Source organism: Monopterus albus, unplaced genomic scaffold, assembly GCF_001952655.1.
Source record: "Monopterus albus unplaced genomic scaffold, M_albus_1.0 scaffold14.1, whole genome shotgun sequence".
Taxonomy (NCBI): domain Eukaryota; kingdom Metazoa; phylum Chordata; class Actinopteri; order Synbranchiformes; family Synbranchidae; genus Monopterus; species Monopterus albus.
The window spans coordinates 2181349-2199516 of record NW_018127894.1 but is presented as its reverse complement, the minus strand read 5'-3'; the positions used below and the strand labels follow the sequence as shown (position 1 = coordinate 2199516).

The window sequence follows — 18168 nt, the reverse complement described above, 5'->3', positions numbered from 1 at the left end:
GTGATGCGTCTACCGGCCAAAGGCTGTTATAAACGTGACTGTGAAGAATGATTATTGACAACTGCGACTGACTGTTGGACTAAGGGGTTTACGCAGGTGACTGCAAGTCACGCAGGCATGATCAGTGATGTCTGGTAGCTCAAAGTTAAAGGGTCAGTGCACCCAAATGACAGTAAATACAGTAAATAATCTGTACTGTAATTCTAGCAGTACAGTATCTATAAGATTTGTTCCTATGAGATTTATTCCTCTAATAAGATAAAAACTTGTTTAACAACTTGTGCAGTTGTCACTTTGTCTGGCTAATCCACAAAACATGCTGTCACAGTGTTTTACTGACAATTTTATCATTATAAAAACTGGTCACAGAGACATCTCTGTATCATCTACAGTAGTGGTTCCCACTACTGGGAGCGATAAATCACAAGATGATTAAAGAGATAAGAAAGAAAAACAGATTTCACAATACAATACACAATATTAGACTTTTTTCAGGCTTCTCTAAAAGGTCTACTCTGACAAGAAAAAATGACTCCTTGATTGTGTTTATCACCAGGAATGATGGTTCATTTTAGGGGATCACAAGGTCAGAAAGGCTGGGGACAAGTTGATGTAGAGCAGTGGTTCACAGTCATTAAGGTTTGTCTGTTTAAAATGACATGACTACTGTACATATGACCTTGTCCCCTTGTGATTTTTCTAGGTGTTTCATCTGAATAATAAAACTATTCCAATAACCACAGAAACAGGAGTTATTAGAGAAAGTCAGAGAAATGCATATAATTTGGTGTAAAAGAAATACATTTTCAATTCCCTCCTACCCCATTAATGATCTAGCAACCCTTCAGGTTCATTTTAATTAACTCTTCTTCTTTTATTAGTTTTGTGGGAACCCTCAGACTGGAAACCACTGATTTAGGGAAACAGGAATATTGTCTTTGAAAAGACAAGTGGTTTACTGTGCACTCTATGAAAGACAAAATTGTTTATATACTTGGAAATGGAAACTTGGAAGATGTGATTTTTGTGGTTTTGGTAACCCTGGGAAACAGATTCCTGTTCTACCCAAAAGGTGTTAATTGATGGGAAACTCAAGTTCAAGTTCAACCTGGTTCCTACCCTTTTATCTACATGTAAAAATGTCTAGCTGTCTTAAAGCTATGTGACTTGTGGCAATCACACCTCGATCCAATCACTGGTGCAGTAGCATAGTTAAGGAACAGAAAAGCCTGCTTCTGCACAGCTTGAATGGACATGTGAGGTGTGCAGTCACAGAATAAATTGGCTGTTGCGATCACCACAGAGAAGACAAACAAGTTACAAAAGTTATAACAAATGGGCAGCAGAGCAGAAAAACAACATGTCAACCTGCTGACATGAAAGCAGGATTTGTTCTTTGAAGCATGACCCCACTGTGTCACTATACCCGTGCTGCATTGTAGATGCGAAATATTCTGCTGATGATATCCTCCTCCAAGTCAGCAGAGACGAACTCCACCTGGATCGGCCCGTGGCGGTGGACTCCATTTTCTGGCCAGTACTGTGGGCACAGCTAAACAAAATAGGCACGTACGCACACATGCATTCACATACAGAGAAATGCAGATACGCCAGCACACACGCACAGAAAAACACAAGGACAAACAATGAAAATGGAAGATGATTCATTAGTTTCAGAATCCAAATTGCACTAACTGAAGTCAGTGAGGATGATTTCAACTCCTTGCACATAGATCTTAGTGTTTATGTACAGTACAATTGCAAGATAAAGACAAAACCTTCTTTAACATTGTTGATGAATTGCTTTTCATATTCAGATACACTGGAATGCATATCTGACAGACCATACTAAACAGATGTCTTTCACATAAGTCATGTGACCCTTTGTTCAACAAAGCAAACAAAAATGGTTTATATCCTTGGCTAATTGTGCTGATCTCCTCAGGAAAAACTACACTATTTCTTACTTTTAGGCTGAGTGAAAATATACCAATCATCTCCAAGAAGAAAAATGTACAAAAAATTAGATGGACTCAAAAAATCTAAACTTCATTGACAGCTGTCGGTGTTTAAAGCTGGTTTAATCAGTTTTGAATTCATAATACTAATGGCAGGAGCTACAGTAGTATCAACCATTTTATAGCTAGCAGTATCTGATCACTAATTAAATCATTTGTTTTGTGTTTATGACAGTTGAGACAGTTAATTTTCTTTTTATGACAAATGGCTCAAAACCTAACAAACATTTAGCTAAAGGTGGCTAATGATTATTTTTTTAAACTAATGTCAACTCTTTATCTAATGTTTGTATCCATTTCAACAATTTATCAATTACTTTTAACTTGTTAATAATCTATCCAATACTTTCATCAAACTGAAATCTAATGTTTCAGCGGACTCTAAATGTGGATATACTGTATATATTTTTATATATACCCCCTGACAATGTTAGGACACCTTGGGATACAAGTCATTTTTCAAGAAATATAGGCAGAACAGATCCGGTTTCAGCTTTTACATTTTGAAGATTGGCTACATTTCTCAGTTTATCATAGTGAATTGTAATAGATTTGGCTTTTGAAATGCTAAATGGACAAAGCGACAGTTCATATCACCGGTAAATTATTATAAAATCAATGGTTGTAGCCCTAGTTAAAAATATTAAGAATCCATTTTTATTAATATACAGTACAGTGTTACTGACAGCTCTGGTAATGGTGTTGAAAAGTACAGAGCAAGAAATAAGCCCCTTGACAGCCTCATAAAACCTGTGAAATCTCCCCTATTTCTGCTCCTCAGGACAGAAAGCCCAGTTAAGAACATGCACCTGCAGAGCACACCACCACCAGCATCACAGCACTAAATCAGACCGGTGGAACCGTGCACACACAGATGGGCAGAAACTGCACTGACACACACATGACTGTGCACATGCATAATCACACAGTTTTGAACAAACAAGGAAAAGAAAGGCTACCTGCGAAAAATGCAAATAACAGGCCTGAGTACATACATACAGATGGGCAAACAAATATATTCTCACTCTTTGTCTCTAACACACAAATAAGCACAAACACATACATAGTCTGTGTGGCAGCTAAAGCACCACTTTCTAGCTTCCTTTGAGATCCCTGTCAAAACTTGACAAATTCAACAGATGCAAAAGCAAAGATGCTGATGGAGACAATAGTACACCTCCAGCTCCCTTGCTTCCATCTGAAAGCTCCCCTCCTCCCTTTCCACCTGTGCTGTTTCCTTGACTGGCTGGCTGTTGGGCTACAGTGAGAATATTGAATGAAAGGCCTTTTCTATCCAGCCAGTCAGCCAGTCTCCTAGGGAAAGGGGATTTAGGTGGAGAGAGCAGCCTGGCTTTAGGCTTTGATCCCCGGGTGTTATGACAGAGCCGCGGGCTGAGAAATCCGGAGAGTCAATTCCACAGGCCTGTCTCTCCATCTACCTGCGCTTTCATGACAACTCTTCCACTCTGCAGCATCTTCCTCATTTCAAACATATTCTGTATACGCATATATAAGTGTGTTTGCCATACAGATACACCCTGGTTTCTTTCCCCCTGGATTTACACTTGAAGAAAAAAAAACTATCTTACTTTGAATCCAGTTCCCACATTGCTTTTTTGTAACTTTATTAGATACAGACTTCTGATGAAAGGAACTGCTTCATGTGTCATCTGTCTGTAAGTGCACTTCTTGCAATATCCACTCAGGGATTATTCTGTGTATTGTTTGTATGTTGTATTTGTGCACATGTATCAGGTCGGGTTTACCTGGGCTGGGTCGACGTCATTGAGCATTACAATGGAAGTGCAGTGGTAGTCTAGCACCAGTCTCCAGAAGTCCTTTACTGTGTTTGGCAATGGGTGCTGGGTCACTATGAATGCAGATGGCTGCTTGTAACTCTGGAGGAAAGGAAACGGCAACAACAGCAAAAGAATGAATTAAAAACCTGTCACTGAATAACTCACGGACATTATACAAGATGAGAACAAGAATAAAAGAAAATAAAACTTAAGAATAAAACCTATAACCATTTAAAAATGACCTCCATCTTTTGACCTGTCTTCTCAGTGAATGCTGATTTTTAATGGGGATTTCAAGTCTAGGGATATTCTTTGAGGACACTGCACTTTTAATGTGGTTTCTGCCTCCCAGAGGTATGAGCCTATGCTAACAGAGATGTTTCTGTACCTTAAAGGGCATCTGCTCATGCCAGGAAAGAGCCAGAAAGTCAGTCACCAGACATGTACTTTGTCAAGGTGTTCTTTGTGAATAAATTTCACGCTTGAAAACTGCCACACATTGCGTTCTGTTTTGTCTTGTGGTGCATTTTAGTTATTGGGACATATAACTACTCAACCATAGACAAATGAATGTGACTGTAAGACAGAGCTGTTTTTAAGTATTTTGGAGTTTAATCTGTCACAGCAATTCTCAAGACAAGACTCATGTACAATTAGTCCTTGAGGGAAGCCTATCAGGTGTGAATACTTTATCATTAAAATGACAGAACGGTGCTCAGAAGATATGCACTCTAGTTCTATGACAACTGGAAATGTCCATCAGCTGTGATACGATTGAAAACTGTAAAATAGCTACTAAACTCACCTTGAGCAGAGTTTGTTTTGTCAGCTGCAGTTACCAAGTGGAAGAATATGTTTTTGCCAGGTAAAAACCAAAGACTGAATAACTGCATGATCATTTCAAAGGCTGTACAGTCTGTGCTGCTGTTAAACTGTACTGCATTATACAGAAAGGTGTTTCTGTTATGTATCATAGCCATACATGCTTTATTCAGCAGGTATGAGGTGGACAGTTGGAGGTTTACATTGCACTTTGTTGTTTATTTATCATTTGTAATGCTGGTCATGTTACATTTTTCTGTACACCATGTAGTGTGGTGGTTTGCATGTGAGAAAAATCCTTGAATTCTTGAACTTAAGGTAAAATTTCAAGGCAGTAGTAGTGCAGTCCAGTACACTACAACCTCATTAATAAATAGACAGTATAATTGAACTGACAGTTCTTTGACTGTGCCAAAATGGAACATTATAATCTTCCTAAATATAGGATTTGTGTTTGGTTTGTGGTTGATATGCAGTTGAATAGGATCACACTGAATTAAGTATGTACCTAATAAACTGGCAGAGGAATGTATCTGGAAGAGCTAAGTCAATGTTAAATAATCAAACAAAAAGTCCACTGTGTAAGAGGATGAAATACCAACATATTTCACTCAATGAACTGTAATAATTTACACTGTCAAAGGTAAAATACCTGGTTTGACATCACTGATTAGCATTTGACAAGAAAATCAACATGTGGGAAAATTTGCTTTCACAGGAAAAGTGGCAGCTGCAATTTCCTTGTGTCTCTTTGTCAATTTACCAGTGATGCAATTAGCACGAATCCAAATAGTGCTACTTTAAGTGACTCTGCCAGAAAATAGAATGAAAATCAGACATTTTTCACCATTTGTGCCCGACTCTTACATCCATGAGTGCAGCGTTGATATAATTGGAGCTCTCCCCATCGATGGTGATCAGAAAGGGAAGGCAGCGGTCTGGAGGCAGGACGTCCATGCAGCGGTTCTTCTCATGGTTCCTGGGCAGCAGTGCAATGCTGCAGTCTTCCACCCTCAGCGTGGGAGTCACCATATTTAGAGTCTGTCAGGTTGAAGCAGAATTATACACTGTCATACCGACGTAGCAAGGTAGGCATTTGGGTCTTGACTGTGCTAATTATCTCCCAGTATGGTAATTAACAATACAATTCTTTAATCAGTTACATTAGCAATAGCTCTGACTCCCCTGATGTGACTGTGATGAAACTGAGGGGGGACAGTGGAACTCATATAACACTGATTGGCCCAAGGAGGGGTGCTACTATCACAGACTAAAGTAAGGTGACACATTTGCTACTGATTGGCCCAGAAGGGGACCGCACCATTCATCAAGAGAAAACAGTTTTACTGTTGTTCTGAACTTATCCTGCACTTGAGATAATGCTTTATAAGGGATTTGCATATACTGTATTTTCTACCTTATTACATTAAATCTTACCCTAAACTCCTCCTTAATGGGGCTTGAGTTGGTCTGTGGGTCCAGACGGTTCATGTCGTAGTAGATGGAGCGAAGCTGACTGGCAGGTATAGTGGTGTCACCACAGAGACATGCCTCCAAAATGGCATCATGAATGAAGACATACTGCTCCTGCAAAAAACAGCATCCTCATTGCGGATCTATCAGATTTCTAAGACTCATGACAATGAAAAGCATTTGCAGTAAATACCCTTGATACTGTTTAGATGTTTACCAGCAACAGAGAAAATACATGATCAAGTGCTCCTCTGTATTCTGCCTGACGAATTCAATGACCTTTCCATGACCTTACTATGATAATTCTTCAGTCCTAAGGCAGTTTCTATGACAAATATTTGTCACTGTCTATGTTCAAAGGTTACATGATATATTTTTGCATATTTTTGGTACACAGCTGATTTTGTTCTTTTATAAAACTCAGAATTCCATGACATTTTATAAACCTTAAAATATTCAGAGACCTGAAAGAAGGTATTTTCTTAAATTCTTTGACCTTTTCAGTTTTTTTATAGCCCTATCAAACCCCAGCTGAGATTTAATCATCTTTAGTGTCATGATCAAGGCATGGACAAGTGGTGTCTTAACAGAACAACTCGCTGTCCTTAACATCGTGCAGAGTGAAACAGGAAGTCGCTACACATTTCCTCCTCCTCACATCAGTCAGTCAAGCAGTCGACATGGAGACACAGCTTGAGGCTTGATGCAAATCTCTTTTGAAGTGACATTTTCAGCTGACGCTCCCTTGTTATTTTGGGCCAAAATCCACACAAACGCACAGGGGTCAGTGATTTACAGATTTACAGAAAAACATGCTGCCATTTGTTAAGTCTAGGGCAAAATGTGAGTTGACCTGAGAGTTTGACTGGCCCTGGCTGGGTCAGCAGGTGGAGGGCGATGAGCAGAATCCACAGATTAATAGATTTTATCTGCTCATAAACTATAAACAACAACAAGGCTTTTCATTTCCGTGAACAGATTAAACCATGTTGGAGAGCCGTGTCTGGCCGTGGGCTGAGGAGCCATGCCAATGAGTCTGAACACCTGCAAGGGGAAAACACACACATACACACACTCTGAAGGTCATTGAACTTGAGGAGAGTGACTCAGGGTGAACAACATTTGGTCTCCAGTTACTCAAATCCCAAATTGAACGTCACTGATGAAACATTTGCCCATTAAGTCCAATGGTGCTTGTGATTTAAAGGGAATTATGGTGAAATGATGCATTCAACGAGACTATGAACACCTCCAGATGGCCGATGTTCAGGAAAGTCCTTCGGTAGTCCACACTGGCATAAAGCTGGAGGATAAGCCACGGATGTTTCAAAACCATTAGCATAAGCTAAACGCTCTCAGCTACAAGCATCCAAACCCTTTTATTATAGCATGTATTGCCAAGCACTTCTGTTTAACACTCTGTGTATTAGTTAGGGTGTGTACTTCAATAAATGTCTTTCGTGAGAAATGATCAATAAAATGTAACATTGGCATATGTATAATCAGATAGACGCCATAAAGACTAACATATTAGCCACTGTTTTTCTTTTTTTTTTAAACAATTTCATGTAATTAACGGAAAAAGACTGATTTTAGCATTTTTTGAGAAGTGCAAAACCAATGTGCCATTACAAGGACAGACGTGTGTTTTCTGAATTGGTGGTGTGACACTAACTGTGATGACAACTGGAAGGATTTCTAACTGAGTCAAATAAGCTAATGATCTCTCTAAGCATCTGTTACAGAGAACTGAAAGACCTAAGATTTGAATGGAATAGAGAAATACCTCACTGGATGGCACAAAACACAAAATACATAGTAGCTCAACTGGACTGTAGTTTTAAATACCAGACAAGTAAGGGTGTCACTTCACACTCTACAAGAAAGGTGCAGATATCTTTCAACAACTCGGAGGAAACATCATTTAGAGAAACTATCTCTTCAGGTATCTTCAATTAAGACAGTTTGATAAAAAAGCGTTGTATTTTACCAGGTGAAGCCTCACTGACATTGAAATCTCTTTTTTCAAGAGCATCCTGACCAAGAGGGCAGCAAAATATTGACTAGTGAATTGTTACAACATCCAAACCACTGGAGAGGAAAGTCTGATTAATAAATTCACTGATGCATATCAAGGTGATATCGACAGAAAACTGGTACCTAGGATCTGTTTGGCTTTACAATTGAACAAGGGTCCTTCCACAGCGCATGTTAAATCAAGGTGGGAGCAGCTAACATAAACTTACAGTTACAAGGCAGAGATGTGAACATGGTCAGTGCTGGAGAATATGTGATAATGCGCTCTAAAGAGTTCTAAAATTTCTTCTTACTTCTTACAGAGATGAGGTGATTAATGTGCCAACTGGACTTAAAAAGTATGACGGATATTTTTTGACAAATACTACTATTGCAGCAGCAAGTAAAAAGCAGCCAGGCTGAGCAAAGAATTGTCAAAGGTCAATGAATGAATGGAAATGGCCATGAAACTATTTACTGTATTTTTCAGACATGCCACTGAAACATAAAATACAGGGCAAACCACATATTTTATTTAAATCTGAACTGAATTCTTTACTATGAATTTATGTGCTTTGGAGAACGTTGTTGTTTTCTTTTTGAGGTAGAGCTGGCAGAACAGACTATTTGTTATAAGTGAGTGGGAGATCATACTTTTGTCTAAAGTGTCTTGTTTTGCATAAATGGAAGCCACGGATCATAAGGTCTTCTATGATTTTAAAGGACAATCATGGACATAAAAGACCTACTGACCTGTCTTCTATTTTCCTGCTGTTTAGCATTTGGACCTGTCTGTTGTCCTGTTTGTTCTGACTTTATAAAAGTGGCATAAATGACGACTGCATCATGTACAATAAACCCACACTGCTGTTTTCACCATAAATATTTCTATCATAAATATAAAGCAGCTGTAAAACACCTACAGCCATCAGATAAAGGTTAATTCATATTTGGATAGTTTAGTTACATGATGAAATATACTGTATTCTCACTGTTTGTAAAATGCGACACTTGAACTGGCACTTGAAAGTGATGAGGAGGGAAAAAACTAATTACTCTGAATTTTGAGAGATAATGGGTGTCATCACTCATTGGCAAAGTGGTAGCAAACTACCACACACTGGATCATCTAAACTGAAAAATTAATGACTAACAAATGACAGTCATTGATTTATTTTTCCAAAAAGAACAAGTTTTTCATAAAAGTACCCGTTATTCTGCTACTCATTTTGAATATTTGGAGCACTACAGACGTGCGGCTTATGCTAAGAATGAATGCAGGCAACAGCCTGTCAAGCTGCATCCTCACTCTTCCATCTTACTGTACCTCGGTCTGGACCATGTTGACCCTCCGTGAGCGCAGCTCCCTCACACAGTTGTAAATGTCCACCACGCCCTCTCGCTCCGCCATGTCCAACATGATATCGATGACAATGAAGCAGCCTGTTCGGCCGGCCCCGGCGCTGTCGTCAAACACACAAAATAGGAGCCTCACAGGTGAAATAGGAAGCACTGATATTGTTTTAATAGTTTTTCAGAGGATTACTCATGACTGTGGTAAGTTGAATTTTTTCCCTTTTATTTGCATTCAGAAAAAAGTATTTCTAATTTACCTCTCGCAGTGTCTGACTGTGAAGTAAAGTTTTTTCTTTACTTTGAAAATGAGATATAACTTTTGAAAGAAAAACTATCATATTCTTTCTTTACAAATGAAAAGTTGAATTTATGAGTGTAGCTGTAGGATTTCAGAGCTGTAGGCTTACTTGGTCCTGTATGGCCACAAGCTTATGTTTGCCATTCTTGGGTTATGCATCATTAAATCTTAGCTTGATATTACTATTTGACCGACACTGGCATTACATTTTTTTTCCTACCTTAGTACTGTCCCATTATGCTTCATTATGTTGCAGCGTTTATCATTTTGCTCAAGTTGCCTCTATTCAGCAAATGTTGCATAGCCTCAATTTGAGATAACTGTCTGGGATTTCAAAATATGTGACAAAATATGTTGGTGAACTGAAGAGTAAGATTTTATAAAATTATTTTATCACCAAATAATATGACTGAAAAACAAGCATCACACATGCTGGAAGAAAATACTGTATTCTGTAGGTAAGTTTCAGTGTCAACTAACCTGCAATGAACCACCATGGGCCCAGCATTGGTCAGAGTCTTGGACTTGACTCTCCTAATAAACCCCAGCAGGCCTGTGGCGTGATAGGGCACGCCATGGTCCGGCCAGCCTGTGAAGTGAAACTGTCGGATCTCCCGGATCTCGTGAGCTCCTCTCTGAGGAACAGCGTCATTGTGTTAAACACACAATGCACAGCAGGGATGCAATGAGAAGACAAAGTGTACAGAAGAAGTCTTTCTAAAGCTGAGTCAAACTGAACAAAAACACACATTTTACACACTAAGTTGAGGAGGGGGCAAACAGAGTTCAAGGCCGCTGTGATCTTATTTCTTTACCTCCAGTAGCACTTGTGAATCATGCTTGCTTCTTCCAGGGACACAGAATTACAGAATGCTACATGCATTATCTGAGAAATGTGGACTTAACATAAACAGCAGTTTTAGCAGGTTACAGTTTAAGTTGGATGGATTATGTGTGGACTCAAAGCCTGTTATAATGAGGCACAGTTTAACACTTATGTGATTTTAATGTTGTGGTTAGTAATTTCATTAAACGGTATTTCAAATTAAACAATGAGAACCAAATGGTTAGAGAAAGCCCCAGTTAGCTCCACTAGAAAAACTTTCATTAAATAATGCACACACTATATGCTATCCTTCCTTGGCAACAATAGTGGGGTTAATGTGATACTGAGAAATGCCTTAGAGTGCTCTGATTGCATGGTCGGTTTCTGTTTTTATCATATTTGTATATACCTGCTTCTTAAAGGATAAGGCCAGTTATTTTCTACATTAACAGTATTTTCAACTCCCCTAATAAAGAGACTTAAACTGACAATGATTTCCATCTACTCCCGGTTAATGTCTGTCAGTGTGCGAGGATCAGCCTATGCCACAAACTTCTGTTATTGTTCAAAAAGGATTAAAAACAACAGTGTAACACACCGCTGTACTGGGCGACACACGACGGCAATCTATCGCACAGCTAATTCAGGACTGACAGCTGACAGACGTTAACCATGAGTAGAGGCAATTCATTGCTGGTGTTAGTCTCTGTACAGAGACTGCTTAAAATGCTATTAAGACAGAAAATGACTGGCCTCATCCTTCAAAGTTACAATGTGTGAAATTTTAATTGATTATAACATTTCACATTATTCTTGGAGCACAGGTTTCTGTAGAAATTCTGACTAATCTCTGTAAAAATTTGGTACAATCGACGCATATAAGAAAAATAGAGAAAAGCAGACATGCAACATGCTGTCAAGGACCATGGTCGTGTTAGAAAGTGGAGTTAAGTGGATTTTGAATCATTTTAAAACAACTAACAACACACTCGGCAACATAAGTCATATTGTTATGACCTTGACAAGTAGTTTTAAATTAAGAGAACTAGGGACAGTAGCAAGAAAGCACTTTTAAAAGTGCCTCTGCAGGAGAACTTAACAACTACTCTGAAAGTATCTATGCTAGGCACACCATGTAGTCAAGCTGACATTGAGACTGAGCATCAAGCATCTCCCAGATGAGCATGAGGATGCTGAAAAAGAATCCATGCTTCAAATCTCATGGTGGTCACCAGAGGTTAAAAAGCGTACCTTCTCTACAGCGAAGGTCCTGATGACGTACTCTGACAACAGCTCAGTCTCTATCAGCGTCACCTTGATGTCTCTGTAGATCTCAGTGTCATCAGGCCAGTACTTACAGCACTTCACCTAAAAATGACAAAAGCAAGTGTTTAATGACCCCATGCATTGCTAACTGCAATGCATTTATAGTTACAATGCTTTATTTCACTGCACACACTTATACAGGTTATTTGAATTTCTCCAAGTTGCTATGTCATCACATTTTCCAATAAAGATAATTGTCACATAACATTACCTCACATTATGATATTTCAGTTTCTGAAGCATTTCTTTCAAGTCGGAATGAGATTAGTTTCGGCCTCCGGTCAAGGATTTTCTGTAAATGGGAATCTTATGTATCGATGGAGAGCTCATTCTCACATTATTGCTTTTTCATTCTCACATCAATAATGTGAAAATGAGTCTAAAGGTAGACATTATAGAAACCCGGAACAGAGCCGACTAGGCACCGAGGGGGTGTGAAGTTTCTCCCCCTTAAATTTTTGACTACCAATGTAGCGAAATAGGGCAAAATATAAAAATAACAGCGTACTACAATTGGATGAGGGAGATATAATGACAATCCAATAATGATATGAAATAATAAACCTTCAGCTGTTTAAAACAAATTTCCCAATGGAAAACCAAAACACCCCACTGGAAATATTACTTGTATTAGGTATCATAAGAGTAAAAAAAAAAAAAAAAAACCTTTCCCCCTCTGTTCAATTAAACTGTTGATACTGAGGGAGTAAGGCTGGTAATAGAGATCGAGATCATGAAGGTATATCAGAGAATGATAATTTTTGATGAGGGATAAATGCGACATCAGCCACAACTAGATTCAATTTTCATTTCTGGAGTCTCTGCGTTGATTAGAATGAAATGAGATTTTGGTTTGTGGAGTGACACAGACAGAGGGGTACTTTCAGGTCCCTCTCTCTGACACTCCTGATGAGTAATCCCTGATGACAATCACAAATCCGCCATCCGCTTCCAGCCAGATTGAATTAGGCAAAAGCCATTACCTTATTAGATCAGTCTGACTCAGGCGCTTGGTTTGGGTGGGAATTAGTCTTTGGGCTAAATTATGCCAACATATACACAGATGTTCTTTTGTGTGGGCACACTTATGAGTATGTGGTTGTGTGTACACAGCTTTTGAACTCATTCACGCAGACCTGTATGGATATGTGTATGGAGAAGAAGCCCACACAGCATCACCTCATGACACACATCACACCACCTTCCAACCCAAATCTCTTATACATCAAAGTGCACTGAGCACCATCCCTGTGTGTGAAACCGGCGTGACAGAGGTTGTGTGCGTCTGTGTGTGTGCCAGGATTTCCCAGAGTTCATCAGCAACTGTGCCGAGCAGATGGCCCACTGTGATATGGTGGAGTGATTTTATGGGGGCCCTCTCTGGAGTCACCGCCACTGTGACCAACTGTGCCTACCGCCCGCCATTGGACAAGGATCATATAGCAGAAGGTCTGGGGGCCGGGGCCCACTGAGGACGGCATCACAGCTAAGCAGGTGTGGAGAAGGTGTGGGGCGGGGTGGGCTGGGTTCACCTACTGTAGAGGAGCAGCCTAATGAGGTACCCAGAGATAGGCCTATGAATTATTATCAGCTCTGCTACATTTAAGCCCCACCAAAAATGCACATCAGCGAAATCAAGATGTGCCTGTGTTTAAGGGGCTTTCACTGTGAATGTTTAAAATTCCTAAAAAAAAATCCCTTGCAGCAAAAGCATTACACAGTACGTTAAGACCTTTTCTCTTGATTATAACCTAATCAGGAGGAACTACAGTGTGAGTTAAGTGGAGCAAATTAGGGCTGAAGTAGGGCTCAGGCTTTTTTCCCCAAAGTAAGGCCATGTGCTGTAGTGAGAAAAAAAAGTCAAGGTTCTACCATTAGTTTGAACATCATTAACCTGTCCTCACCACTCAATAACGCTCCCCTTTTGTCCAATGAGGACAACATTAAGAGACATTTCTGCTCGGAGGAGCCTGGTAGGAGCTGCTACAGCGGAGCATAATCTCCTCTTATAGAGCCACTCAGATGAAACAGTAGTCAGTCGCCTGGATGCCTCTGTGGTAATGAAGGCCATCAATCAGTCTCTTTTCACTTCTCACTGATCAGATAGATGGAAAAAGAGCTGGCGGCACACGAGACCCATGCCTCACTAAGTTGCATCGCACGCACAGAAACATCTGGGCACTGATATTTAAAGGCATATGCCCAAAAAAAATGACGGCTGCGTTTGCCTTGAAATACAATCAGGCTGTTGGTCGACTGAGGGGCGAAGTAATCTTATTTAAGATCTATGGTTAGAATGAACATTAATACCTACCCTGCCCACTTCAACCAGGTTGGTCACCATGACGATGGCAGCCGTGTTCTCCTGCCAGACCATCCTCCAGAAGTCGAAGACCGTCTCCTGCATGGGGCCTTTGAGAAACAAACAGAGGGTAGATTTTCTGTTAAAATGTGAAAGTAAAGCATTGTCAAACTTTTCTTGATGAACCCCTTTATCAGGCAGAGCTGTCACGAGAATATATCGCTGAACTAAGCCAGACGTGGTTTCCTTTCCATTTACCACCTACCACCCTGCCACCTAAATTAAACCCAAAGGACGTTTTTGGTCATTAGACCCTTGTAATGGCTTTGGACATCAATGTTTCCAGATTTATTACATTCATGGACTGCTAGACTGCTCTGTAGGCAGGGAGACTTTTTTAAGGGTTTAGCTGGACACTCTACCATGCAGTTTATAGTACCTGGATCATTTTTACAAGAGGGAATTACTTTTGAAAGTGAACCCCGATGGCTGAAAAGAAAAAAACTAATAATATCATCAATCAATCAATATCAAACAACTTCTCTGACTCACTCAACTCATACTCAATATAAACACAAAGAATTTGGAGGTACTACAGCCCGACAGCAACAGAACTATTAATTTAGCATTTTAACTTCCATTTATTTATGGTGCTTTCTACAACACATCATAAACTCTACAGCAGAGGGTTAAATACAAAATAAAAATACAAATAAATCACAAATTTAAAGATGAGGTTAAAAACTCTGTGTATGAGAGAATGTATGTGTGTGGCAAAGTGCAAAGTAATTACCGCCACACCTCATCTGTTCAACACCAACCTTTCCACCGAACTGCATGTGTCTGGAGAACGTCAGAATAAATGAGGAGAGAGCCATTCAATGTCGCCAATATTTAAGACTTCACTGAGCAATAATTGTGGATTGATAGGAATTTAATTATTATTCAGGTTAATTAAAATTATTAGCATTAGTTTTAATCAAGCGCCAAGTGGAAAAAAATGATTTCTGGCAAATTAATTAGTGCATGCAAATCTCCTCAGTTGTGCATTCTCCTGCATTGGCCCAAATTACCTGGAGACATGACAAATTATGCACACACACACACACAGAGACACAGTTTGAGACACAACACGGCACAGGCACAAACTTCTTTGTCATTTAAGTATTAAGTAAATTAAATCACCTTTAGGATGCTGAAACCTTTAAACGCAGGTCACGTCAGAACACTCACTTTTATGAGTTACACTGTTTTTACTTGATACCCACTATTCTTTACATTTTGGTCCATTTCTTGCATTTGATGTCTAATTCAGTGCTGAAGTCTATCGTGTGTCACTCCGGTGTGATGTTTCAGAGGTGACAGGAAAAGCAAAAAGTGAAATTTAAGTAAGCTGTAATATCTTAAATCAAAGTAACAGATGCTTGTTTTCTGTCTGACAAGATACTTCTTTTTACCAAGCAGTTTTTATGTTAGTTCACTTGATTCAAGCTTTTTGTCCTTAATTACAGCATGCATCTCAGTAACAAGTTGTGATATCTAAATGAAATATTATAACTTGTTACTCAGATTTTAATACTGGCTCTGAGTAATTTAATGCTTGAAATTCAAAATACCAGAATTGTAAAGTTGCTTGGTCAACTCTGATAACAACGTAACCACTTTGTACTAGATAACTGTACTTGTTTTTAGTCTGGCTGCACTAGTTTTCAGATATCTATGGCTTCTTGAGGCTAGATATTTTTTGCTTGTTTCTAATAATCTTGGCAAGTGAAATCTTCCTGTTTTGTTGGCAGATCATTTTGCTTATTTTACGTAATATTTTATTACTTTTTTTCTTATTTTTCAGAGCCGATTTTAAGACATACAAGAAATGTCCTCAACCAAAATCAAACTCACACTAGTCAAAGTCACTGTGTGATTTGTGCCTTTACCACAAAGCCCATTTTAAAACTTGCTGTGGAATCTAACTGAATCCTTATTACTGCCTTCATTCATTGATTCACTCACTGAATTTTAAAGAACCATATTTTGAGAGCTCATTCTGGAGCAACAACTTGTGACTGTAGGGGAATTAAATATCAAAACTAAACTCATATTGGTGTGAGAAATGATGCATTATGTTATTTCAGGCTGAGCACTGAAGTTGTGTTTGTGTTTTGTTTCACACATGCTTCAGAATCACTTCCATTCATCCTGCTTGATTTGAGTATCACTGGAGCAATTAAGATTTATGCACGAAGGAGGGATCAGCTCTCCATCAAAGTCCCCACTGCTGTTCAGCTTCTTTAAGAGCTCTGTCAAAGATCAAACCCTTGTCCACTGAATCTACAGTAACTGTATAATTTTGTATAAATGATCAATGTGTCTCTGACATAACTGCGCTACTTGCTTGGTGAGAGAAGCACATTTTGTCTTACTTTTCTCAAAATAAAGGTTTTCAAGCAACACTGAAAAAATTCTCTAAAACAAAACAAAAAAGTAATAAAAAAAATACAGGTAATAATACTTATAGTAAGTAAAATGATTTGCTAACAGAACAGGAAAAATTCACTTATCAAGATTTTTAAAGCAAGTAAAAATATCAAGACTCTAAGCACCCACAGGTATCTCAAAACTAGTGCAGTCAGACTAAAAACAGTAAATTTGCTTGATACAAACTAAAGATTTAAGGATTATTTTCTTGGTATATAGGAAATATACTTAATTTTAGCAAATGCTAGTGCACCTGTCTTTATATTTTTAGGAATGTATCTTAAAACCAGTACAACTAGACTAAAAACAATGCATCTAAACACAAAGAAAAGATTTAAGAATTCTTAAAGTTAGCATCCAATGGTTTGCAGCCATCTTGAAATAAAGCTTTATACTCTGGAAAAGAATTTGAATATTTTACTTACAATAAGTAAGGCTAACTAAGATAAATGTATTTGCTATACTACTACTAGAAATGAGACTAGCATGCTTCAAAAAGGTATATCTGATCTGCTTTCGCTGGTGCATAAACACGTCTTGACTGCCTGTACTCTACTACAATCTCAAGTGATTTGGTTTAAATCACTTCTGCTTTCCACAAACTCTGCAGTGAAATGTAGGAGACTTTTTCCTAAAAAGATGATTCTAAATGAAGCATCATATCCACAGTCACTTTTGTGCTGCCAGTGTGATTATGTGTCTTTTTGGAAAACAAACATTTCCAGAGTATTTTTGTTGCATCTTTGAAAAATTGAAAAAAAAAAAAAACTTCTGCTGATTTCTTCCCATCCCAATTAGATATCTAGAAATTTGGAACAAAACTCCTCAATGTCTTCCATTTATATTTCCACATTTCCTTTGCTTTGCTTTGCATGTGGTGGTTCATCTTCTTTTTAACTACACTGTAGGACCTCAATCTCCAATTCCAGTCACTTCCATTCTCTCCAACAACTACCCAAACTGATTGAACCGCCCACTCTGCTACCTCCCACACTTGTCCCTGAGGGAGGATACACATTGCTGAGAAGTTTAGCCGAGAGAGACTGAGAAGCAGGACAGCTGGTGTGTAGGACTTCAGTAACACAATAACACTTGCCATTATATGGTAAATCATCCAATGGGAAGCTCCTGCCAAGCTTCAGCCAGCCAATTTATGTTTCCTTATGCATGAAGAGATAGAGAAGAGGTGAAGAGGAGAAGCTGGCAGCGTTGAACCTGATGACACTCAAAGGCAAATGAGCGTGGCTCTTGATGGATATGGTGGATAAGAACAGAGGCAACTCAAGCAAAAAATCTGACAGCTTTCATGTTGAAGTGATGGAGAGATTCAAGAGTTTAGCTGAGATTTTGGTGACAGAAGAAGTTGGACACTTCACTAAGGCTCATTGTTTTCAGTTGTTACCAGTCTTCTCTGAAAAATAGCTCAAATTGAAATCTGTTTGGAATTGTTTTTATAC

The 18168-nt window shown here is 38.8% G+C and overlaps 1 protein-coding gene across 13 annotated transcripts in view; it reads right to left on the bottom strand.

Annotated features, from left to right (window-relative positions):
- The window catches only part of LOC109955347 (protein tyrosine phosphatase receptor type M), a 156961-nt gene that overhangs the window by 2675 nt on the left and 136118 nt on the right, over positions 1 to 18168 (bottom strand). For 11 of the 13 annotated variants that reach the window (XR_002274253.1, XM_020591425.1, XM_020591427.1 and 8 more), the window contains 8 exons: positions 14249 to 14346; positions 11860 to 11976; positions 10263 to 10417; positions 9456 to 9591; positions 6077 to 6226; positions 5507 to 5680; positions 3785 to 3916; positions 1427 to 1552 (listed from right to left, as the gene is read on the bottom strand). Coding sequence is in view for 12 of the 13 variants with exons in the window: in XM_020591425.1 (XP_020447081.1) it covers positions 1427 to 1552; positions 3785 to 3916; positions 5507 to 5680; positions 6077 to 6226; positions 9456 to 9591; positions 10263 to 10417; positions 11860 to 11976; positions 14249 to 14346 (1088 nt within the window). In the remaining variant the exon portion in view is untranslated. The remainder of the gene's footprint in view (positions 1 to 1426; positions 1553 to 3784; positions 3917 to 5506; positions 5681 to 6076; positions 6227 to 9455; positions 9592 to 10262; positions 10418 to 11859; positions 11977 to 14248; positions 14347 to 18168) is intronic. The other 2 variants (XM_020591426.1, XM_020591430.1) reach the window with 2 other exon arrangements.